The sequence below is a fragment of the Haemorhous mexicanus genome, chromosome 1 (assembly GCF_027477595.1).
Source record: "Haemorhous mexicanus isolate bHaeMex1 chromosome 1, bHaeMex1.pri, whole genome shotgun sequence".
Taxonomy (NCBI): domain Eukaryota; kingdom Metazoa; phylum Chordata; class Aves; order Passeriformes; family Fringillidae; genus Haemorhous; species Haemorhous mexicanus.
In genome coordinates, this window is record NC_082341.1 from 94,847,987 (window position 1) to 94,872,703 (window position 24,717).

At 38.0% G+C, this 24,717-nt stretch overlaps 1 protein-coding gene across 2 annotated transcripts in view; it reads left to right on the forward strand.

Annotated features, from left to right (window-relative positions):
- Positions 1 to 24,071, forward strand: part of MOCOS (molybdenum cofactor sulfurase) — a 210,133-nt gene extending 186,062 nt beyond the window's left edge. The window contains exons 10-16 of one of the 2 annotated variants that reach the window (XR_009487894.1): positions 1,938 to 2,019; positions 6,130 to 6,254; positions 6,831 to 6,936; positions 10,831 to 10,957; positions 13,251 to 13,355; positions 17,222 to 17,344; positions 20,456 to 20,677. Coding sequence is in view for 1 of the 2 variants with exons in the window: in XM_059856631.1 (XP_059712614.1) it covers positions 1,938 to 2,019; positions 6,130 to 6,254; positions 6,831 to 6,936; positions 10,831 to 10,957; positions 13,251 to 13,355; positions 20,456 to 20,602 (692 nt within the window). In the remaining variant the exon portion in view is untranslated. Of the gene's footprint in view, positions 1 to 1,937; positions 2,020 to 6,129; positions 6,255 to 6,830; positions 6,937 to 10,830; positions 10,958 to 13,250; positions 13,356 to 17,221; positions 17,345 to 20,455 lie in introns of both variants that reach the window. The other variant, XM_059856631.1, reaches the window with a different exon arrangement.
- The last annotated feature ends 646 nt before the right edge of the window (positions 24,072 to 24,717 follow it).

The following is a 24,717-nucleotide window of genomic DNA, read 5'->3' on the forward strand; positions in this document are numbered from 1 at the left end:
AACAGAATTCAGCTGAGAATACATTTCTGGAAAAGACTATTTTCTCTCTTTCCATTTTAGCTAACAATTTTACTCTGGCAAGTTGAGCATTAGTTTGTCACTGCACAGTGGGAGAAATTCTGAGTGTCGAGGAGGCACCTTAAAATATTGGAGTAGAAAGATGCTAGCAAAACTGAGCAGCTAATTGCACTTGGAGTTTATTGTGCCTTCAAATAGTCATGTGTTACTGCCAATAAAAATAATGGGATTTAAGTGCATACACTGATGAAAGAATATACATGAATGGTTTATATTTCAGTCTATTGAAATAACAGATCTCTAATTTTCCTCATTGACTGAAAATAGGAGCTATAACGATAAGAATTTTTTATATTAATACTGTGAGCACATCTGTGAATTTCATTATCAAGCAATTTACCATGGAAAATGACAGCTTTTGCACTTTAGTAACTGGCAATATTCTACTTTATTTTTTTGCCTTAAAGACAGAATAAAATTGTAATTAACAATGTTTAACTGACCTAAACATCACTGTAAAATGTGTACTGTTCAATAAAAATGTGATACACTTGCTGGTGTATAAAAGCCTTTTTAAAGCCCTGAAATTCTATTTTAAGAAATTTTGTGAGTATGCCTTTCTTAGAAAGTATTTGGAAGATGTAACAGTTAAGAGTGCATGCAGGACAAAATATTTCACACTCATCTTTTCCAGAAGGAATGATTCTAATATTTAATTGTTTCAAAGCCCAAGAGTTCTAGTTGATAAGATAATAACATTGGCTTTTTTTTCAGGTTGTTACAGGGTAGTTCAAAGCATTTTTTACATGTATTATTTTCTTAAGTGAACCCAACTTTTCCCCCTCTGTCTTCACTTATGACATGTACTAACATAATTAACCAAAGAAGAAGTAGACCACTTTCTATTTTGCAAAAGATGCATGAAACAGAGTCGATAGTCATGTTATAATGAATCTGAACTACATTTCATTATTCTGCCGAAGAAAATAAGCCAACTTGATTTCACTGTATCACAGAGCTGGTAGAGCATGATTCTTATTTGGTTTACAATATTGTATGATATCAAAATATGTAGTTATAATTCTGGGAAATGGGGGGGGGGGTGTCAGAGTTTTGGTGAATATATGTTGCAATGTAAAGGAAAAGCTGGATTCATTGCAGCCACACAGTAAAAAGCTTTGTTCTTCATTTAAGATTATTGTTTTCAATTAACAGAAAGGAAAGTAGTACAGCTTTTCTTTTTGTTTCTAGCAAACTACAGTACTCTTTCCATCTCCTTGTCTCATTCTGTTCAAGATAAGAAAAATGTGGGAGAAGTTAAGATAGATCATTACCAGGGATTCCTCGTCTGGTTTAAACTTGGAGATTAATAGATGGGAATAATTGTTTCATTTGTAGTTTTCCATACATTTTGTCTTGTTTATTGTAGTTTTGTCTCACAATATATTTCTTTTTTTGAACAGACTGTGCCTCTTTTCTTCTTCCCCCCCCTCCTCCCTCTTTCATCTTTCAGATCACTCAATCCCTCTACTACAACATGACAGTGTTTAACATCATCTCCTGACTTGTCAGAGAAGCCACCCTTTCAACAGAAACTGTGACTGAGGCCATAATTCCGTGCCAGTTTTGTTGCCTGAGATAAACAGAGAAGGAAATTACTCAAAGCTGAAATTGTGTATTTTTTAAATATGCTTTAAGTACCAAGGTCATATGCAGCCTTTGTGCTTTGTTTTATCATTTGGAGCCACCTGCTGGCAGAGAATATAATTCTAGCAAAAAGAAAAAATATGTTTTTATTTGCTGTTTATGAGGCTGCCGTGACTGTGAAAGGAGCAAAAATAGGAACATTTTTTCATGATCCTATCATTCTTCTTTTTTTTTTTTTTAATTGAAATATGACTTTCTGTATTCCCGCCTAGGCATGGACCCAATATCTGTGCCACTAGAAGACAATACTGGAAAAGAGGCTGTGATCTGTGAGAGTAAAGTCTGTTCACACAGGTAAGGGAGAGCAGAGAGGTACTGAAGCTGAAAATCACTGTAGTGGCATTCAGGATATGAACAGATGAACACATAGACAGAAGTCCTTGAAAAAATGGTGAAAAGCAATGAATGATTAGTGGACCAGGACTGTGGTCCTATTTAAATGAGTAAGTTGGCATGCCCAGCATGTCTGATAGAAAACAGTAAAAAATTTTAAAACATGACAAAAGGAGAGGAAGGACAGTACAGTAAACTGACTTTGCCCTCACTTGAATGAGTGAGATCTTTCTATTTACTTGCTTCAAGCATGAGAAAAGGAGGTGTCCCCAGTTACCTCCACATGTCAATTGGGGTTCTCAGCAGGACTTGAATTCAGTTCCCACATTTAATAGTGATGATGTTAGCAGCTTTGCCCATTTCATACTGCATGGATTCAAAATTGCTAGAACCTTCTAAAGTTATAAACAGCTTTCCATATTTACAACACTTTTTAATTTTTTTTTGACAACCCATGTTGTTCAGTGTCCCCTTAATGATCTTAACTGCAGGTATGTAAGTTAAATAGCATTAATTCTAATCAAGAGACATACCACTTCAGTGAATATAAGATTAGGAATAATATTATTTCCTATCCGTAAATGTAAGTGTTTATTCATCATATTTTCTAAGAACTTCCCACCGTCTCATTAAGTTTTCTGAGTGGCAGTGTATCGAGTGCCTTCCTAAAGCACAATTTGCATTATCTACTATGTTTCTTTTCAATGAGTCTCTTGGTAAGTCCAACTAAAAGAGCCACTTAAAGATTTATGTCTTCCTTTCACCAAGGTATACTAATTCTTTGTAGCCCTCTACATTTGCTTTTCTGAGTAGCGCATAAACAAACCAGCAGAAGACCTGGCAATTTCCCCATGGAGCCATGCAGAAAATTATTTTCTCCTTCTTTTCTACTAGCTATTCAGATGATAAAGAGGATCTTTTCCTCAGAAGTGTATTTTCCTCAGGTAGTGGAACCCACCCAAGAGTCATTTGTTTTAACCATCTGTCCCACTTCCCTTAGTGTTGACTCATCCCTAGCCTCCCCATGGTAAGCCCATCTATTACAGGCTATAAAACAGCCTGAGTTATCGTTCTCTCTGTGTGCATAAAATTTGTTGCCATACTGTTTATTGTAGCTTCTCTTTCATGTAACTGACTGTGTCATTTTTATTGTATCAAATTGGAAGTTTTCATGTGAAACTTCTTAGAGTTCTGTAAAGGAAGGAAAGAACAGAATGAACAAGAAAGGGGTTGTGAAAGCAAATTGCAAGGAGTGGACTGTGACTAGCAAATAAACAAGATAGGAAGTAAGGCAGGATGAGTCAACAACACTGATGAGGCTCTGAAACTGCTCAGACACCCAATAGCCATTGATGCCAGTTTACAGTGTTTCAGCAGAAGAGCCTCCAGGGCCAAAAATAATGAGAAAAACAGCGCTTTGCAAGAGGACAGGAGGTGATTTGAGGTCAGGGGTCTTTTCTGCAACATGTCTAAGGTGAGCAGTGGGGCCAAAAGTCTTTGTTAAAAGGCTTTTATTCAAAAGAAATGCCTAGTGAATGAATTTTCTATTTATTAGTTCTGTGCTCTGATGCAGTTATTTCATGCAGTTCTATTGGCTTACTCTGAATTTAGACTGAGATAACTGAGAAAAGTACATGATGTAGAATCCGCAAGCAGTCATGTGAGGAAGTTTAATTTCGCAGTAGCCATGGAAGTTTAATGAGCCCAAATTTCCCTTCTGAAGCAATTCATCAGTGTTAGCCTTCATCCCAGCAGGGGCTGTCCATCACCATGTGCTGCTCACATCAGAGGGACCTGGCTTTCAGGTACAATGTCTACCAGTGACATAAATGATGAAAGTAGAAGCTAATGCTGATAGGATTGATGCTGTAGAAGATCCAAAATGCTCAAGGTTGCTGCTCTACCGAAATAAGCAGGGACACAACCTCCTCTTTGACAGGCTGCAATATCAAAGAGATCAAGGGAAGTGTAGCAGTGGTAGAAGACAAAGGTGTAGTTAAGAACAAGGTGAATTGAGCCTGTTGTATTATATCCCATGAGATCAATATTCAGACTTCATCTGTCCTTGTTTCTTGTTCTGTAAATTACCCTGCTAGAGGGACCAGTTGTAATGCACTGAAGCTAAATGACATAATAGAAAGATGAGTGGGGAACTCAAGGCAAACAGCAGGTGAAATCAGAGAGAAATAGGCTCTCCTTTATAAATTGCCTGACATGTGCCAAATGAAATGTAATGCTGACAGATGTAAAGTTATACTCCACAAAAATAAACACAAGCAGAAAACAAGTAGAATTGAGCTACAACAGAATGACTTTGACTAAGACCTTGAAGAGATGATGGTACTTGCTCAGAAAATGGTCTGACGATAAGGAAAAGCAATTTGAAAACACATGTTTTAGAATACAAGAACTGCACAGTGGCATTTGATGAAATACCAAGAATGGGGTGAGTCTAACTCAGCCACTGTGACTCAAAACAATAAATGTATAAAGAGAGGGCAAAACTTTCTTCCTGATTTATACAGTATTAATTTCCATCAGGCTGCCAGAGGCAATTGGCTCAGGAGAGATTTTAAACACCCCTAGAACCTCTGAGAAGATGGAAAAAAATATTGGAGGAATTTCTTTCACCTGCACTGTTATCATGGAAGATTCATGTGTTCTCATTAGCAGCCTTCTCCCTAACACAGTTTAGACTGTGAAATCTCATGTGGACACTCACCTTTTGGCCTCTTTCTTGACACGGTGCCTGCATCTCATCTCATACTCATTCCGGTTCTAGGGCATCACTGGCTAGATGCAGCTGTGGTTGACATCTATCCACTCTGAGCAGGGAGAGGGATGCAGAGCTGCACCATAATTCAAAATTCAGAACAAGCGCTGAAAAGATACCAGATCCATGCAGGACTATAAAATCTCCTTGGTTTCACTTCCTCTGGCTTTGTACCTGTGAAATTCAGTTGAACACGACAGACCACTTTGTAAACCAAGGCAATTTCCTCTCAGTCCTGGGGTTTAGCACCTTTTGCTGTGAGTAGCTGTTTTCTTGTTTCACAAAGCAGATGGTTTCCATGCAGATGAACTTTGGCTGGATAGGACATCAAGGTGAGCATAGGAACACAACTACTTCACTTTCCTTGCTACAGGAATCCTCCCTAGGTCAGCATAAGAAGTCACATTGCTCTTACATTTAAACTTAGGTATCAGTCAAATCTCTTTATGTGATCAGTAGAGAGTTGAACATTCCCACAGTGAGAGTCATCCCATCCTGAGGTCTAATATAGATGGGAACTTCTTACTTCTTTCCATTATCTGTGAGTGAAACCCAGACAACTAATTTAAACTAGATGCCTGAATTTTGGAAGATTGACTTTAAGTTTAGTCAGGGCTGAGTAATCTAATGTCAAACAACATCCATTTTCAGTGGCCTTCTTGGATTGAGAGAGATGATTTCAAAGTCCCTCTAGGAAAGATTACATCCAGGTAAAGAAGGAAATTTTATTGCCAGCTTGCATATCTCACTAGACATTTTACAAGTAATGGAAATCATCTTTAGAGAGATGCTTGGCCTTTGTTAGTGGAGCCATGTTTTAATATGAAATGTTAGTACAAACATGATTTAAATTAGAGAAGTAACATCATTGTACCTGATGGGATCATTAAAAATTACACGCAGCAGAGCAGTCTTAAATTGAACTCAGATCATTCCTCTCTGTTTCTAGTAAAAAGTACAGAGTGTGACTATTTCATAGTACTGTATTGTAATATTGTTATACAGGCAGACACTTATTGTACTTAAGAGTCAGTGTCTTCAGTGTTATGATTAATCCTTTATTCCACAGTAATTTTCCATACTAAACTAAATTGGAACTTGTGAAAGTCAACTTCAATAGGAAAGGAGTAAACTTGAGGAAAGAGGGGAGTTAGAGTCATGCAAAGCTTCATATCAGACAGTATGGATTCTGTACTTCATATTGAAGGATGCAGAATAAACATCTTCACAATTTGACTTCTGTTTTGCAAATTAATGTTTGGGCAATCAAATTTAAACTTCCTCCCTTCTTGTAATAGGGTAAAAACGTATGACTGTGGAGAAAGAATTGCTAGCTGGCTCTCTATGTTTCTTGGTCGTCCGTGTCGCTTGATAAGGCAAAGTTCAGACACGAAAAGCAAGTCACATCAGAAAAATACAAAAGGTATGTTGTCATCCTTAAAAATATTTGTGATTCCTCATATAAAAATCAGGCTCATGGACTTCACACTGAGTATATAGGTACCCTGATAAAGGCTGAAAGAGTTATCCAGTATAGATCTAGTTGTTATGTTCATACCAAACTGATTTTTTGCTGCCCTTCTACTTGTTAAATTTGATGAAAATGTACAGATGCACCAGTATGGAGAAGTTATCATCATGACCATGATTTTGTTTGGAAACTTAGAGACCGTTTAGAAAAATGATTGTGAAGAATCAAAGAATTTATTCAGACACTAAATTTCATTACAGAAATAATTGAAAGAATATTAAAAATTTATAGATATGGCTCTAAACTATTTTACAAATTTGGTAAAACCTCACCTTTATCTCAGTTTCTAACTGCATTGCATCATTATCATTTGCAGGTTTAAGGGCATCCTTGGAATATTTCCTTAGTGCCTGGAATCAAATGAATAAACTAGTAATGAGAATGAGTAAGAGGTCAAAGCAAAGATGAAGTGAAATTACTAATTTTTATTATAATTTTAGAATGTTGGATTGATTTTTTTTTTTTTAGGTCTGTCATCTGCTACAAACATCTCACTCTCTCTTGTGAATGAAGCACAATACCTCCTGATAAATGTTGCAAGCATTCTGCAGCTGAAAGAACACATTTCTGCAAGGTAAGATTGTTCTGTCTCCAAATGTCTTTCAGTGATCTTGGATTCCAGAATCTTGCCATAAGATGCCAATATAGGTTTTTTATGTAGAAATGTAGAGATAGTTACTTTTCAACATTCAAAAAATATATAGCTACTAAACTGCTATAATTACTAATTATTTTATGATTTCTGAAAATTTTTATTAAATGCCTGAGCATCATCTGTCTACCAGTCATCTTTAGGAAAATGTAAATGAAATTTTTGTCAAATGATTTGGTGGAAAGATATTGAGAACCAGCCAACTTCTGTTTGTCAGAAGAACAAGGATAAAAGGGTTCTCTCAACATAAATTGTCTGGCAGGTAAAAATACAAAGTCTGGCTGAACTATTTCTCTCCCATGGGAATTATTAAGATTTAGAGTAAATATGCACAACAGGAGTACTTTGAAAGTATTTTCAGGACTGGAATAATTTTAATTCCTAATTTAATTTGGCTTTACTTATACAAAAGTGGGAGATAGAAGTAGCAAATGAAACACTGAGTCAGTCCATAGTTCAAAGATAAACCCATTACCAAACAAATTTTCATATACTGACTACAGGAAATTTTTGTTTCTTGAATATAACTAGGAAATGTTCAAATTCCACAAAAAGTCTTCCTTCAAGTCCTCCATTATGTCTATGTATCCCAGACCCCAGCATTTGTATCTGAGTCCTCTTTTCCTGTCTCTTAAAACTTCTCTCTTGCTTCTTCCTGGAGTCATCTTCTCTTCTCTTAGTCACCCACCAAACACACCTCCTGCATTTAAAATTCCTGCTTTGAGTAGAAGAGGATATATGTATCTGTATATCTGCTTCAGGATTTAAATCCACTGACTGAATGAAGCATCACCAAGACCACTGGAGCTTGCAGTGTCTGAGGATTTTCCTTCTTCAGGAGAAGACAGCTGGGCAATTTTAGAATATCATGGGAAATATGTGTAGAAAAGGTTTGAAGCAGTCAATCTCTCAGTGTTGTGACTAGCCTTTCTCAGTGACAATTCATGTCTTCTTGTGAGGCTTGACGGGCTGGGTTACATCTCCTTGGGAGGGCACTTCTTGCAGGTATCCCTTACTCAGGTTGGGCTTTTTCCATGATAAGACAGTGTGGAACTTTCCAGATATGGGATTTGAGTGTAAATATGATGAGTAAGAAGCAGCAAGTGAGGACAAAGGAGAAAAATGAACTTTAGTAAGACATTCAAAATCAGATGATACATTGGTTTTATGCCTAATATCTTCCAGCACAACTAGGCTTGTAATCTCCTTTTCCTCAAAGGAAACTCCAGATGTGACCAGAGCTGCAATGGTGACTGAGAAGCATCTGGCTTCCCACTCTGCAGTGTGACTTGGAAATGTCTTCCGTTTGCCATGCATTGCCTTCTCTGGGTGCTGGAGAAATAAATTCAGCTACACAGCATCCTCATTCTGCAATTTTACTAAATGTTGGAGTATGGACTTTCCAAATATTGAACTATCCAATGTACTTTTAAGAACTGCACTTAGGTGTCTTTATTAAATATTGGAGGGTTTTTAGAAAGTATTCTTTAGCTTCTTGGCATTTGAGTTTGGTTTTGCTTAAATGAAACCTGCTAAATTTTACAAAGCTATTTCAACTTTCAATCAAGTTTTTATAATTTCACTTTGTATCTTCTATAAGTAAAAACTAGTCTTCCAGTTTGCACTTGGCTCTTGAGAGATGATCAAAAACAGAAACAGCAATTCAATTAAAAATTAGAATCCAGCATACTGTTGGAGGGCTCATGTACCTGTAGACATTTGTCTCTCTGCTGTTTCCATTACAGGTCACCTCCATGGAAATCCCTGTGGCCTGGCCTAATGCTCGAATGTTTTTGTTAGAACTGTAACCCTGAGGATATAAATATTAATTTTCAAGTTTGCCTGTTAAATATAGGCAATGCATTCTTCATTGCAGAGCCCACTGCTGTGAAAATCCAAAGCACCTCGGCTGACTTTGGCACATTACACTGATTTTCAAAACAGGTCCGTGTTAGGATTTGCAGGATGAAGGTACCTGCCACTAAATCCAACCAATGCATGTTTTGTGGGAGAAGAAATAATGGAAATTTACTCAGATACATGTTGCCAAGTAATTATAAGCATTTCTGAGGGCTGGGGGAGGTGCAAGAGGGGTGAGGTATTCTGGATGTGAGCCCGAGTGGGTTGAAGGCAGAGAGGTTGGGTAGAGCATTGCAGTCTTCGAGTCCAGCAGCAAGGAGTAAATTAATAGAAGCTTGAAGTTTTTTTCAGCAGCTGTCTCAGGACACTGCAGGCCCAGCTCTGAGGTTACTGGTCTTTTGATGCTCCCAGTGCAGGCTCGGGTGTCAGGCACTTAAATTTTGCAAAACACAGTCAAAACTAGAGGCTCAACTGCAGCCAAACTCCAAGAGCCCACAGCAAAGCTGGGAAGCAGAGCAGCATAATTGAATGTGTTCACAAGTAACTGCTATTTTCCTTCTTTTTTGTGTGAGCACTGGCATAATCTGTGCTTCCTGTTGGCTCCTACCTCCTGCATTCATTACAAATTGTCTCAGCCATGGGATTAACTGTGGGATCTCGAGGGAAAACCTGTAGCCTTGCAGCTTCTCATCCCACCTTCTACCCCCAGGCTGCTGGAGCCCTTGTGAACACTGCGGCTTGGTGGAGCTGGGCTTCTGTGGTCTGGCTGAAAGTCTGCACAGGCAGTTTATCCTCATGCAGTTTTGTCTGCTAGAGAAGATGATCCAGACTGTTTAAAATAAAATCAAGCTCTTTTTTTCACCTAACAGGCCACCTCGGCCAAGACTGCTTGACGTGAAGTTTTCCTTGTACTTTGATTTTGCATGTTTTTTCTCTAACTAAAATACATTTTAAACTGTATGTCCTCACTTTCTTTTTTTTTTTTTTTGGGACAGAAATGCCTTTCTGCCTCTGCTGTAGGATGTCATATCCCTAAGTTGTCAGAGTACTGTTTATGGAGTATCAAAAATGGTTCATGTCCTTAACAGCTAATGCAAAAAGAAGTTTCTTCTCCACTAACTGTGGCACTGAGAGAACCCTCTGGCAAATTTACAGTATTTTTTTGTTTTTTTGGTTTTTTTTTTCTGCTACTGTTCAAGTTCTCCTTTAGAAGAGTGAAGAATGGCAATTCAAAGATGCAGCAAGATTTCTGATATTTGTATGCAGTCTGCTGCTCTTTCTGTCTCATATACATTCTCCACACTGACACAAATCTACACTCTGGCAGCTCAAATGCTTGTAAAGAGGGGAAGATATCACCACACAGAGATTAATTTTTTTTAAAACACCTATCGTTGGATGCAATCTGCTGCCTCCCAAAGGCAAATAATAATAATATGAGGGATATATCTCTCATAAAATTATTTTACTGGCCTTTTTCACCTTCAGCAACTACTGGTTTTGTCCCTTCTGACATTGCAGCATGTGCAGAATAAAATTTTATTTGCCTTTGGTGCTAGAAGCTTCTATTTTTACAATATTTAACAAGCCAAATGATTACTAACTAAAAAGATCTTTTTTACTTGTTACCATTAGCCTTACATGTGATGACAATTTGGGAATTTTCTCATATGTATGGTTCACAATCACCTGTCTGCATGTTTTCATACCTATTGTTCCAGGTTACACCTCTGAACAAGCCACCTAGAGGGTTACATATTATGGTTGAGAGGTTACAAACTCCAGTTGAGTACCTTGTGCCATTTCCATAGCCTCTGTAATAAAACTTGGTCCAGGTTATTCTGGAGAAGCATTTGCCAATGACATGAGTCACCAGAGTCTTGCAGCACAAACGTCTAGTGCAAAATTAGTTAATAATTTTAATTTTTCTTTTGCTCTGTCAACTCTGTGAGACAGATTGAAGGAGCCATTGGAAATAGAGGAACTGATCCGACGTTTCCGTGCCAACATTGTCATCAGTGCACCAGAGTCCTTTGAAGAGGAGGAGTGGGCTGAGATTTCAATAGGTGCTCTGCAATTCCAGGTGTGACCTTTTCTCTCTTGGCCATGCCCCAGGGTATCACAAAGCATTTTGACGCCTGGAGACAAACCAATTTTTACAAGACTTTGATTCCTGAATCAAAGAATATGGGCAGCACACTTTGTGCAGGTGAAATTTATGAAGTGTGGTCAAAAAAAAGTGTTGTGTCCCGTGACAAACATACTTCAATATATTTAAGAGGTTTTGCCATATTTCTCCACACCTCTATTGAATTTCATAATTCATAGCATTTCTTATCTTTATCTATCTGAACTGAATAATAATCAGTTTTTTTGAGGCAAAGTTTAGGGCACAACATATTTAGCCAGCACGTCAGCAGAGAATACTTGTTGCTGTTTAGCACAGTAGTCCAAATATAACCTCACGTTACTGCAAATCAAGCAACTGATGGCCAAAGACTGGACATGAATACAAGTGAACAGTCATGGTCTATTGCCCTCTGTTGTATGCATCTTATCCTAGTCTTCACTCAAGGCATGTGTCTAATTCTAGCCTGGTAGGGTTTTTTGGTATGCTCATAGCTAACAACATAATGTCCTTTGTGCTGTAAGGAAAATGCTGAAGAGTCGGACCTTGTTTGTAAATACATTCTTTCAAGAAAAGCTCTCAACAAAGAATCTGTAAAAGCTACATGACACCTAAGGGAATGATGCACACATGTATTAAATGTTCTGCTGAATTTGTCTGGCCAAGAGATATGAAATATGTATTTGAAGATGCTTTGCCTAGGATATGGAAGTGGCTTATTTGTTGTTTTATAGAGATTATAATTTAAGTGTGAATGACAGGAATACTGAGGTCAAATCTAGAGGATGTGATAGGCATCACTCTTTTTTTTCTAGTCAGCATGCTGTAAAAAACTTTTTCAGCAAGGGTGGAAAATATTGCTTATCTGCTCTTTTCTTATGTGTACTTTGATCAGTAAGTTGCAATATACGTTACAGAAAATTGAGGAAAAATTCCTATTAGTAAGAAATGAGGAACAAAAAGGACAAAATCCATGGTGTATAGCTTGTTGGAGGCTGGAGTTACACTGGGGAGTTCAGCTGAGGATCCTGTTGATAAGTTACTGTAAAACTACAAAATAAAAGGCATTCCTATTTCTGGCATTGATATACTTTAGGAATACAAGGCAAAAATAGAAAGTCTTATGTAACTTTCACTGTCTTTTCCCATCTCTGCTAGATCCTTTTTCAGATACCGATGTAGTAACAGTAGAAGTTATGTTAATGCTTCTTTATGACAACAAAAATGGTAGAAGCTGTTGAACAAAGTAAAGCAGGGAAAAATATTTCCTTCTCTGTCTTGTTCTTGTAATTAAAAAAAAATAGAGCTGTGGAAGATAATTTTCTAAAAGAGCTGATGTTTGGTGTTGATGATTACGCTGAAGAGTTATACAAGCAGTCTAGATGCATCTCAAAAACCTGAAATATCACTTCATATCGGCACGTAAAATGTTTGAAGTGTATAGTTTAATTATTTGCCCTACTTGAAATTTATGGCACATTTTACTAAAGTAGAATGTGTATACTGGGATACTGTAAGACATTATTTCTGTAATGTACAGCTTTGCTAAAGTTAGGGATGCAGTATTAAGTGAAAGTGCAATATGTCATCCTTCTCCATTTTAAAGCTCTAAGAAGAAATTTGTTGCAGGGTTGTTTGTTTTTTTTTTCCTTAAAAACATACTTTAGTTCAAACAATTAGCTTTAAGAACAACTGCATATGATGTTAGCATGATGTGTAATAGATGATGAATAGAGGATGAATTATTTCTTCTGATTAGGTAAACTTGTATATTTAAGTATTTTACATTCTGAGTATCTAAAAGCGCCATGCGTATAAGAAATATGTTGTGCATTTCCCAGTCCCAAGAAAATCCTCCTTGGGTTGAATCCTGAGGCATTGGCCTAATTTTGTATTCAGTTCTTTGGGCAAGCAGCCCTGCTAACCCACAGAAGAAGGGAAGCCATCAGGAAATTCAAATATGTAAATAAATGTCTGGTATTTCTCAGATTCTGTCTCTCTGTCTCTAAGAAAGTTTTCCTTAAAAAAAACAAAAAAAATGAATTAAAAATTCAGTGAGACTTTTGCGAGTAGACTTACTACACTAGGTGAACAGACTTGACCTTTTACATAATGAAAGCTTGAAAAACCACAGAAAATGTATGCAAAAGGTATGTGTTTAATGTATTATGATGGTTGGAAACTTGTACTGTTCAATGCTGTACTGCTTTGATAAACAGCCATGAACTTTCTTCAACTAAAATTTCAGGTTGTGGGTCCATGTAGCAGATGTCAAATAATCTGCATTGATCAACAGTCTGGGGAACGAAACAAAGAAATTCTGCAGTCCCTGTCTGCTGCCAGAGGTAGAAAGGTCAGTACAGTACTTCAAAATAGCTGTAGTGAAAGATGTAGTGACTTTATTGCATGGGTAGTGAAATATCTGCTGAGCGAATATTCACAGCTAGGTTGTTACCATTTGGATTTTTTCTGCAAAAAGAGGATGCACTTACAACCCAGATATGGCATGGCTTATTTCTATAAAATGCTCAATATATTTTTCATTCAGAAATGGACTATTAATATGCATGATTTTTAACTGTGCTTGCATTTATTTTGTATGTATTTCTTTACAGTGTATTTATTTTGGTCTTAAAAACACAAGCTGATGCACTGATGTATTTAAGAAAAGAAATAGGCTGAAAAATTAGAAAGTGTTTGATATCATACAGTAGGCATGTAAGACTAAACTTTATTCTTACTCTGAGAAATTAGTTAGCAGGAAAAATAGAGCAGATGTGAATATGGTCAAAGTGGAGAGTAATGGCTTAGGAAAGAGACCAGAAAGTAAGTGTGAAATGCAGGTGTTTATTTGAGGTCCTGCTTCCTTAGGTTGCTTTGCTTCTTGGAATCAAGAATGCTCAGATGATGGCCAGACAGTTCGGCATCCCAAAGGCTCCACAAATCCCCTCATACGTATTTATTTGGCTGAAAATCCTTATTTAAAATTCATTGCTTCCTGTTGGTTAAGCTTCTGTTAAAGTGTCTCAGGCAGTCGGGGCTCGGGAGCTTTGCCAGTACCCGCCAAACACCATAGACAGGGCACAGCACCGGCACAGAGCAATAACAAATGGGCTGAAAATCATTCAACCAGACAATGCACAAACAAGTTACAAATACTGCATTCTGTGTTTGGACAAAAAAAAAAATTGATTCGTCTCAGTGACTCATTAAGCAGACAAAGGGCTTTCTTTTCGTAGGCTGTTGTCCTTGGTGAATAGCTCCTCTGGCTCCCTGTCGGAGCCAGCCCGGTGCAGTGAGCAGGGACGGCTGTCGAGGCACAGCTTCCCGCTGACCTGACGTGACCTAGGCTTGCACAGCAGGCTCTGCTCCTGGTCCCCACAGTACATGAGCCTTTGTGAGATGAGCTCCTGGCCACGGTGGGTAGTCTGAGGACAGGGGCCCTTTTCCAAGTAATGGTGAGCCACAGCTTTAGCATCTGGGACAGGGATGCTCCCGGCTGCCACAAGAGGTGTCGTATGCAGAGGACTTTTTGTGCCCATTTGGTTTTACTGGATTATGATTTGAAACCTCTGTCAAGAGCACTCTGTACTCAGCGAGAAAATGGCAACAAAACCTTACTCAGGATGCAGATTCTCAGGAGAAGCACAGCATCTTCCTCATGTTTCCCACAGCAAAGATGAGCTCCTCTCTCATTCTGATTAACCCAACAATGAAGAGATTTTCATGATGCACTGCTAGAACCAAGTGGCTCATTCAAACGGGACTAAGGCAAAGAGAGCAATCCAGCCTCTCGAGAAGGAGCTGGCGCCTGATAAAAGCCGCGCTGCGAGACGAGGCGGGCGCTGCTGTCACCGCGGGGGAGTGCTCTCTCTGCCTCAGCTGCGCCGATATTCACGCTGCAAAGACACGGGCATTCAGCCTTTTTTATCTTTTCCCAGCCTTCAGCGCTGCTGGCAGATGGGGTCTTGTGAGCGTGCCCTGCTCTGCGTGAGGGTGAGTCCTCTGGCTTAGCCGACAACTGAAAGGGAGAGTTTGATTTGGTAGCTTTGCCTGCTCTGGTCTGAGAAGACCTCAGAGCCCATTACTCCTGCAGGTCGCCCCTGTGGTGATGGGCACCTGCTGATCATCAGTGAGCAGCACCCAGGAAGGACTGTGGCATTTTTAGTGTGCTCAGCAGACCTAACAGAGGACACTGATCCAAACCTTTCACAGCTCACAGTAGGGAGAAAGAACATCGAGTTCATGTGACTGTGTTAAATTGCAGAGCTAATCCTTTGGTGACTCATTTCTCTACCATGTGCTTTTCTGCTAAGGAGTCGTCTAATAGACTTAATTTTCTTTTTTTTAAATCAGATGCAGATTCAGTGAAGGAATTCAGCAGTGTTTGCTTCCATCTGTCAATAATCTGATTCAAACTACAAAAAAACTATTGCAGAAAAATAAGATTTAAGATAGTTTCCCAGGTTTTTGGAAAGCTGCTGTAGCAAGTTGATTGCCAAAACATTAAAGATACTGCAGATAGAAAAGAGACCCAGATGTCAATATTTACCATTTTAGATTGTTTTTTCCAAGAACACCAACCTGAAAAAATTACATTGAAATTTATTAAACAAGTAGCCCAAATAGCAGCACTGCCAATGAACTTCAATAATGAGCTAAATAATGTAAGGCTGGTAGGAGGTAGTTCAATATTTATTTCTAAAATCCTATTTTTCTCCATTCCTCTGAGACTCTGAGAACCTGGTGCTTCAAATTGAAAGATGGAGCCTTTGCATAGATGGATTGCAGTTGAAAGTCAGGACCAGCTACTGTAACTAGCCACCCAAGCAATTTGCATCTTTCCAGACAAATGCAAAGCATGGTGCTGAAGCCTTGCCAGCTGCTTTTTATGAAACCTTTTATATCATTGTTTAACACAAAATATAAACACCTCCATAAAGTGAACTTGAGCTCTGCTTTCTGAAGAAACACTCATAAAGGGTTCCTTCTGTAATTTTTGACTGGAAAGATGAGCTCTCCTCGTGTGACAGAGTGCTCTCTGTTACTGCAGGAGATTAGGAAAGACTGGATAACTCCATTAAGCAAATGGCCACATGCTGTTTCACATGCCTCACCACCTGACACAAAACACACAGGGATGGAAAAGGGAGAACTCAGCATTCCTGCCTCTCTTTGGTGTTTTGCAGATGCCGTTTAGCACTAATGATAGCAGAAGCCCTGTGGGTAGATTTGCAGCAGTGCTATATGCTGGGACTTGCTGGCAAGGCAGCAAAGGGAATTATTGCATTAGCAGTCTGCCCTGGTCTGAATGTATGGATAGCAGTACATCAAGGGAAATCCATTATGTTTGCACATGCCTTCATACACTAAAAAGCTTGTGTTTTTTTTCTGGGGTCTGTTGATCTTCCGTAATGTATCTCATTGTACCTTGGGAGAGCTTATTTTCCTGCAGAATTAGATGCCATGCCTTTGGATTGCTTAGTGAAATGTTAGCAAGGATAGCAAATTACCTCTCATATCTGATGCATCATTATCATTATTTTCATAGTAACACAGGGCTCTACACCATTTCATTCAAATATGTGGAACATTTGAGAACAGTGCTTGTTGTAATTAATAGGCCTCTGAAATAATATGGTTCTCTTTTTCTCATCAGTGACTGAACTGGAAAATGTATTTAGTTAAGGTAGAACAAAGGAAAATTAGTTCTTAAGGAAGCATTCTACAGTCCAGATATTTTCAACAGAACAATATGGGGTTTTATTTATGCCAGCTTAAAATTTTCCCTTTTTCCAGTACAAAAAATCAGCATATCAGAAGTGAGTACTTCCTCTCTCCTATTTCGTAAGGCTTTACATTCTAGTAAATCTAAGGCTAATAAAACATTTTTACATTTAAAAAAAATCAATTTTAATAATTGCATCCCCCAAATCTTTGGATGAGAGGGAGGTTATGTTGTTGTATGAACAAATGAAAAGACCTGGACAGGTAAATTTATCTGCTGGGATATGGCAGCTGAGACGCAAAATCCAGAGCTCATCCATCCAAAGCTAAGTATTAGCATGCAGTATGATTTATGGGCTTGTTACACATTCTAGCAGGTTATTTCTCTACCAGGTTCCAGTCTGTCTTAACTGATTCTGTAGGAGTCATAGCTTGAAGACATTCCACCTCAGGCCTTTGTCAGATGAAGCTCCTTGTGTTTCTGTCTTGCAGAAGGGGATAGTGTACACGGGATATTTGTCAGTGAATTTCTGAGCAGAGCATATAACTGTTGATCCAGTAAATGAACTTGAAACAACATGCAAGAATGACAGCATTTCATAGCTCCTCCTTTAAGTGAGTGTGATGACTATCATATGATTCACTGTTGGCAAGAATATGTATGTTTTTTCTCTTTCTCCCAGCAGTGAAGTGGTCTACTATTTCCTAATCAAGAAGCTTTGAATTTTTTGTTTCTGTAACATTTTACATTGATGGGAAGGGTCTCGACTGCCAGATAAAGCCATGGTGCTCATGGTCCTGCACTCCCTGCCCAGTGCTTGGTGTGCTCTGGAAAGATTATATGCAGAACCAAATGTCCTTGAAGTCAGTAAAAGGTAGCCGGCAGAGATTATGAGGTTCACTGTAATAACTCTGCAAGCTGTAATCTCTGCATCTTAAAGCTTCATTTTTCATCAGAAATGTGAGGATTTCTACATTTTATCTTTCTCTTGAAAGAGAGCTAAAGTAGCAGATGCAGCTTTTGTGGTTGCTTGTTAGGGGTGTGTGTGATTGCTGTTATCAGTACTTGCTGAGTCATTATTTGTAATTATTGAAAAAAGCAGGGAAATTTACTTAAAAGATGTTAAATCCACTTCTGGCAATTACAGGCTAAATTTTGGTTTTAAGAACATTCAAAAAAAAAAAAAAAAAAGAAAAAGAGGTTGGTGATTCCAAACAGGCATTAGCATTAAAATATGTATACCATCAGTATCATCACCTTGGAAACTCCTCAGGCATTACTCACTGAAAAAAACACTAAGACTTCAGATGCCCAGTCAGAGAAAGAAAATACTAAGGACCAGTATTAAAACAGTATTTGAGAACTCCTTAAGAAAAGATGCACTCAGACATGCATTTTCTTAAATAATTCTGAATATTTTAAGGTGCATGAAAAAAAAAATTCCTGTTAAATGATTTTCAATAACAAAAACTGGTAAATTAAGTTCTTCACAGTGAACAAGCTGCCCAGATTTATTTTAGTCTCATTTTAAGATACCTCAAGATGACAATACAGTAAATATACATAAAAACTTCTCATGCATCAAATTAGCTCATTTACACAGATGAGTTAAAAAATTCCTTCCTGTGTGAAATGTGGTGTAATATGAACTAGAATTAATCTTAAAATATTTGTTTTATAATGGCCTGATTTAAAAAAAAAAACAAAATCATGGCAACAGTCATTTTTGCATTAGGGTATAAGAGGTGAATCCAGCTTATCAACCACAAGGCTGAAAAATACATCATTTATGCCAATAGAGGAACTTGTCAATGAATGAGAGAAAAGCAGAAATGGAAAAATAAGACTATTTTTATAAAGACTAAGTACTTTAATATTTTACATTAAACAGTTACTGACACCATTACAGCAGCACAGTTGGTCCAACAGAGTCACTGTGCTAGAGGGCTGGGATCTTACAGTGCTGCAGTCACTCCTCAGCAGTAACCTTAGAACAGTGACCACAAGGATGTGCTGTGCGTCCACCAAGCATTGACACCAATACAGCCCCAGGTACCCAGAAAGTGCCAGCAGTAGGACAGGCCTGAGATGTTCAGCTCATGCCCTCTAATGTCACGTGCCAGTGGGATGAAGGAATAGCAGAGGTAGCCAAGAATACCTAAGCTTAGGGCCCATTTTTCTCATTGATGTTTAGGATTACAAATGAAGCAGAAAGACCCAGATTCAGGGTCTGAGGCCATGTTTGGATTCAGCATCTCTCTTACATGGGGTAGGTCTCAAACTAACCTCTCTCTTACCACTAAGAGCTGTGCTCTGTTACCTCATTTCTTCATCTTTATTTAATTGCACAGTGCAAGAATAGGAGACAGCATACTGCCTTCATATTTAGTCTGTGAAATATCCCCCCTTAAATTAATCTATTTTTTTTTCTTTATTGCAGTCCTTTTACCTACTATTTTTTTTAACCTGCTCTAAATGTAATTCACTCAATTTCAGGATCATTGATCTGAACAATGGCAGTTAATGTAATCAGGAAAAAGAAAAGGATAATAGAATTTTGTATTTAGTTTTTTTATTTATTTACTTGTACATTTTGGCTGGAGTGTACCGAATCAAAATACTTTTTTTTGAAACCTGCAAGAAGAGACAACAAAATTAACATCGGGTTTCCAAGGTCCTTGGTTTAAAGAGCAAAGACTTTCTGAAGTCTAAAAATCTGTTATCAATTTAACAAGGTTTACAGTGTTCTTTTTTGTCCTACATTACATATTTTTTTATTAACTATTATCTAATTCTTTGGAAAATATTGTCGTGAGATGACATATCTTTTTCTTGCATGTTTCTAAATTCTTCACTGCTGGAAAACAAAACCACGGAACCACATCAGTCTCTTCCTGTGACATTTCCAGATCATACCCACCACTGTAACACTCAATTGCTTGAGATCAAGACCTCACATAAGAATGCAGACCGGACACTCAGATCAGGTCTTTGGTGCCTGTGAGGGTCGCATGGTCAGTGGGCAAAGTGAATATTCAGTTTTTCTTTTCTGTATTACTCGGTATCCCAAAGATATATTCTAGATATTTTTAATATTTATGGAGGATGGGTTCACAGATAATGACACTTAACAAGTGGGAGCAACAATAAAATGAATTTTCTGAATATTTACTGTAAAACATACTAGAATATTCATAAAAAAAACAAATGAAGGGAAACTCACAGAGGCTGGGCAGAATAAAGTTCTGTTAACAAAGCGAATAATTCATGGTAGGAGATGCAAGATTTCTTTACTGTTAGAACATACCAGTGTTCCCATGCTGCAGAGCCTTTGTTTGTGACAGTACATTAACTGCATTAACTACATAATGTCTGCTCTGTCAAGGAGCCAGAGCAGACATTAAATAACAGGATTGTGAGGGAGTGTGAATTTCATACATGATACTATGGAGCTCATGATGAAATACTGTGTTATTTATCCACTTACTTAAGTTACTCTTCTTGAATAGCATGACATTAGCTTCTGTTTACCAGTCTATTATAATTAATGAGTTAAGAGTGTTCTTAATTACATGGGCATAGTACATACCTCCTTGTTCTTAAAGCAATATATTTCTTCTATATATCATAGAAGAGGATATGACATATCTGGGTTGTGAGATCCTCTATAGATTTGATTACTCTTACATGTATTGCGTCTTAATAAATATTTTGCTTTTTTTCAGACAAACTTTGGCATATACCTGATGAACCAGCCCTTGTGCTCATCCTTTTCAGATACGTTATCAGTTGGGTCTCAAGTACTTCCAGTGCTGAAGGAGAATACAGAAATTCAGCCTCCGACATCCAGTGAAGAAAAATGTTCAGGATAGATTCTCTGGTGGAGATGAAATTTTTATGCAACTACAAGGAAAAGTGTGTAGTCAGTTATGCAAAAAAAAGAAAAAGCTTCCACTCATTTGCTTCTGGTAATTTTCTGTTTGCTGTAAATGTTATCAGATGGCAGAACTGTTGATAATTACAGCTCACCTACATGTTTTTGCTTGTGATTAGGTTGCAGCAGCCATAACTCTATTTTGCACAATTGCTTCAGGGTGCAACAGGTTTGATCAAGTCTTAGTGGTGGATGACTCCCAAAACAAGCCCAACTTTGTTGTCAGAAAGCCACATCTCAATGAAAGAAAGTAAACACAACAATACACTACTTCCTTCTACTGCTTTGTCAAAACCCCAATTAGGAGAGGGATGCAAGACATATTTTAGAAACAATGTGGGTGGGAATAGAACAGTGGAAGAGTGGCATGAGAGTTGCAGTTCATTCAGCTTTTCCAAAAGAAAACTGAAGGTGATGTGTAGACAGTGTGAAAGCAATGAAAAGGGGGAGTTATTGGGAAGTCTGTGTCTCCCCCTTTGGAAGTAGTGTGTGAGAATGCCAACAAAGAAAATGAGGATTCGTTTGCAAGGCACATTCCCTGTGAAGGAATTCCATCCATTTGTTCTCAACTTCTTTCTCTTCCATTTGTTGCTTTTCCATCTGATTTATTTTTTGTGATGTCTTCCCTGGGATTTTTTTATATAATGGTGTCCCTGCCTATGGAAGGGGAGTTGGAGCTAAATGATCTTTAAGGTCCCTTCCAACCCCAGACATTTCATGACTCAATGAGTTCCACACTCTTGTTTTCTTACGCATTTGTGGATGCTGACACATTATTTCTAATTAGAGATTTTTCAAGTAATACAGTTATTTTCTATACAAACTTTGTTTATCGTGAGCAATCTCTAATGGCCACTTGAGGGAACTCTTGAGAGTTTGAGTGTTTCCCCATCACAAACAGGTCAAAGCATTCTTTTTTCTTAGCTTTTGTTAATTTCATAATGTTCTTCTTAAACGGCTGTTGGCAGCTCCTAAACAAGACTCGTGCTGATTTACGAGAGCAAATGTCTGAGACCTTACTCTGAAGTATCCATTACTGTGAAAATTACAAAACATAAATAAATAAAGGAAGACGCAGAGCAAAAAAAAAAAAAAAAATCCACATGGAAAGTCGATGTAAATCAAGACACGGAGGCCAGGTGTTTTATGACCCTCAACATGTGTCCAGTTAGCTATGGGATGATTTCATGCTTCCAGAAAGTCCTTCTGGAAGACAAAATTCTCCCAGACTGGCTGCTCTATTGCCATCTGGGAAGTGAAACTTTGACCCTGCTAAAAGCACCATGAAAACTCTCATCCAATATGATTTAGGGGCAATTTTGGCTCAGGCTCTGTGAAAGTGCTTCTGGCTGAAGCAATCCTTGAGTTGTTTGAGCATATCCTCGGAGGGAGGCAGCGGCTTTGTGAAAGAGTTGGTCAAACAGCCATTCTGAAAAGAGAATGACTACCACAGAGCAGCAGAGAATGGGAAAAAGGAAGCTCATCATCCAGTGCACAAATCAGAATTCAAAAATGCTCTTTCTTCTTTCTCTCTTTCCTTTGTTTTTCCTTTTTTTTTTTTTTAATGTATGGTTTCTTTTTTCTTTTGTTCTTTTGAAGAACTGGTTTTACTCACTTGAGCTGGAACAGTCTCTCAGCAGAGCTTTGTAATGGAAATAAGAAGAAACATTATCTGTTTCTTACAGTCTGCCATAAAATACATGGGAAGAGAGAGGTTTTTCATATGTATGTAAACTGAAAATCAGTTTTGAGAGTTGTACCTTCCACTTCAGAGCCCAAGGTCTGCTCCTTGATGCCTGCTTTGAAAAGCAAGGAGTTTATCTCTCTAAAAGTCAATTTTCAGAGGTTGTAATGAGCAGGCTTTTTTGGAACATTGAAAAGCAGTTTCCTGGTATCTAAATCTCTTAACTGCTTCACTTTCTGTTATGCAGAGCATTGCTTTGTTGAGTAGAAAGCCAGCATAGCTCTGGCAGATTTAATATGAAGAGACCTGTTGCATGCTGACCTTCGGTGATCTCTGGTGCTCTGTCCTGTCCTCTTCACCTCACCACTGTGTCATTTGTTTAAAATGACACAGAAGTTAGAAAAGGAAATTGAAAGCAACCTCAAGAAGTTCTGTTTCACTTGTTATTACATTTAGTACAAAATAAGTCACTTTGGTACACAGTGGCTTGACAAATACTGTTTGTGAATATCCATAATGCAATTTATGATAACTGTGGATGAGAGGATTTGAACTTTAAAAATGTCATGCTTGGTCATTTTGGCCTATTATTTACAGTCAATTACACATTCTCTCTGTTCTGGCTTGGTAATATTAGATCAAGAATAATTTTGCCATTTTATAGGGGGAAAAGAAAGATTTTTTTGATGTATGAACATAGTCATTAGTATAGTCTGTTCATTTCCCAGAAGGAACATCCTTGTGGTACAGTGGTAGGAAATGTCACAACACTTCAGATTGATGGAAGATACATAAGGAATCTTTCAGCTAAATAAAAGATAATATTTCCCTTCTAGTAAGTGGAGTGTTCCTGCCAGAACTGATATGTCTTTCCATCGATGAAGACAAATTCTTCTTAGTGACAAAACTCTGTGGAAAATCTTGAAGGACGAGAAGTCACTTTTAAATGGCATGCACTGTAAGTTTGCAGAAAGAACCCTCCCATAATGTGAAAAAAGAAATTTAGCCTACTGTAACCCCAAGGACTGCAGATACAAAAGGGGCATAAACACTTTGAAACACTATATTAAAAATTATATGGTCTATAAGGGTTTATTTCTTAACTTTCCAAGTATATAGAAAATAAGACCACTTCATATGAATGTAGGCTCTTTGATCTAAATACTCCAATTACTGCCAAATTAAATCTTTTAATAATAAATAAAAATTGCAGATATATGTTTGCCTTATATGGATAATAAGTGTACTTAATACAGTATTTCCAGAGTGCTATATGTAGAAAGTCCTCTATATGTTTGAAAACCAAATGCTTCTTTACTTGCAATTAATTGTTCAGACACATTCCATTCTCTGTGAGACTTAGCCCCTTCTCAAATCTCAAGGTAAAAATGGTGATTGTTACAAGCTCTAATAATAGCCAGGAGGCTGAATCACAAAACAGAAATCCCCTCTTTTAGGATAAGTTTCTGAGCTCTGTGTTTTCTGATATGACTAAGATATTTCAGATTAGTTTATGATTTATATACTATCAATGGTGTCCTTCAAAGTATACTAAAAATTTTAGGTCATCTTTCTGTGAAAATCACATCCAAATCAAAATAAAGGACTGCATAAAGATGTGATTATTCTTCACAAATTGTAGAGATTATGCTATGCAAATCTTCTTTCACCTGGTTTCTAACTTCCTTGGAAATTAAACCAATAAAATATGTATTGTGTTTGATGTGTCTGCTGGTGATGGTTGCATTCCTGACCTTCAAGCTCATGAGGTGCTCAGTTCTGCTTGGAGGCATGGCTGGGCACATGGGTGACATGGCTCAGGACTGAAGGGATGTCTCATCGCTGCTGGGATTCACAGGTGAGGTGTTTCCTCCATCTGTGTAGGCACATGCCAGTCAGCTGCACACTCAGGCCCTGCACAAAATGAACTCAAAATAACTGGTTTCCTTTGAAATATGTACAGTCAGTCCTGTTGCATCCATCTTTGTTATCCAGTGGTTGGAGCTTTTACCAAGGGTGAGATGGTGAGAGAAGAGATGGTTTATTTCCCTCTCCTTTGCCTGGAGGGATCCAACACTGTTTTTCCTCGCTGTTTAGCCTGTCAGTCAGTAGGGAAGACAAAACAGGAGTTAGTGTGTGTAGGAATAACAGGGAAGGCTTGTTCCTCCCTTCTCATGAGGTACACATGGAAGTGATCTGTGACTCACAGGGCCAGCAAGAGACAGACATGAGCACAGTGAGGCAGCATCCACACGTGACTTTGAGCTAATTGTTCATGCTTTTTTTTTTTTGATTCACTGAGTGTGGGAGGGGAAGAAGAGCAGAACTCTGCAACACAGCAGGTAGAGGTCACTCCCATGGAGGTGAAA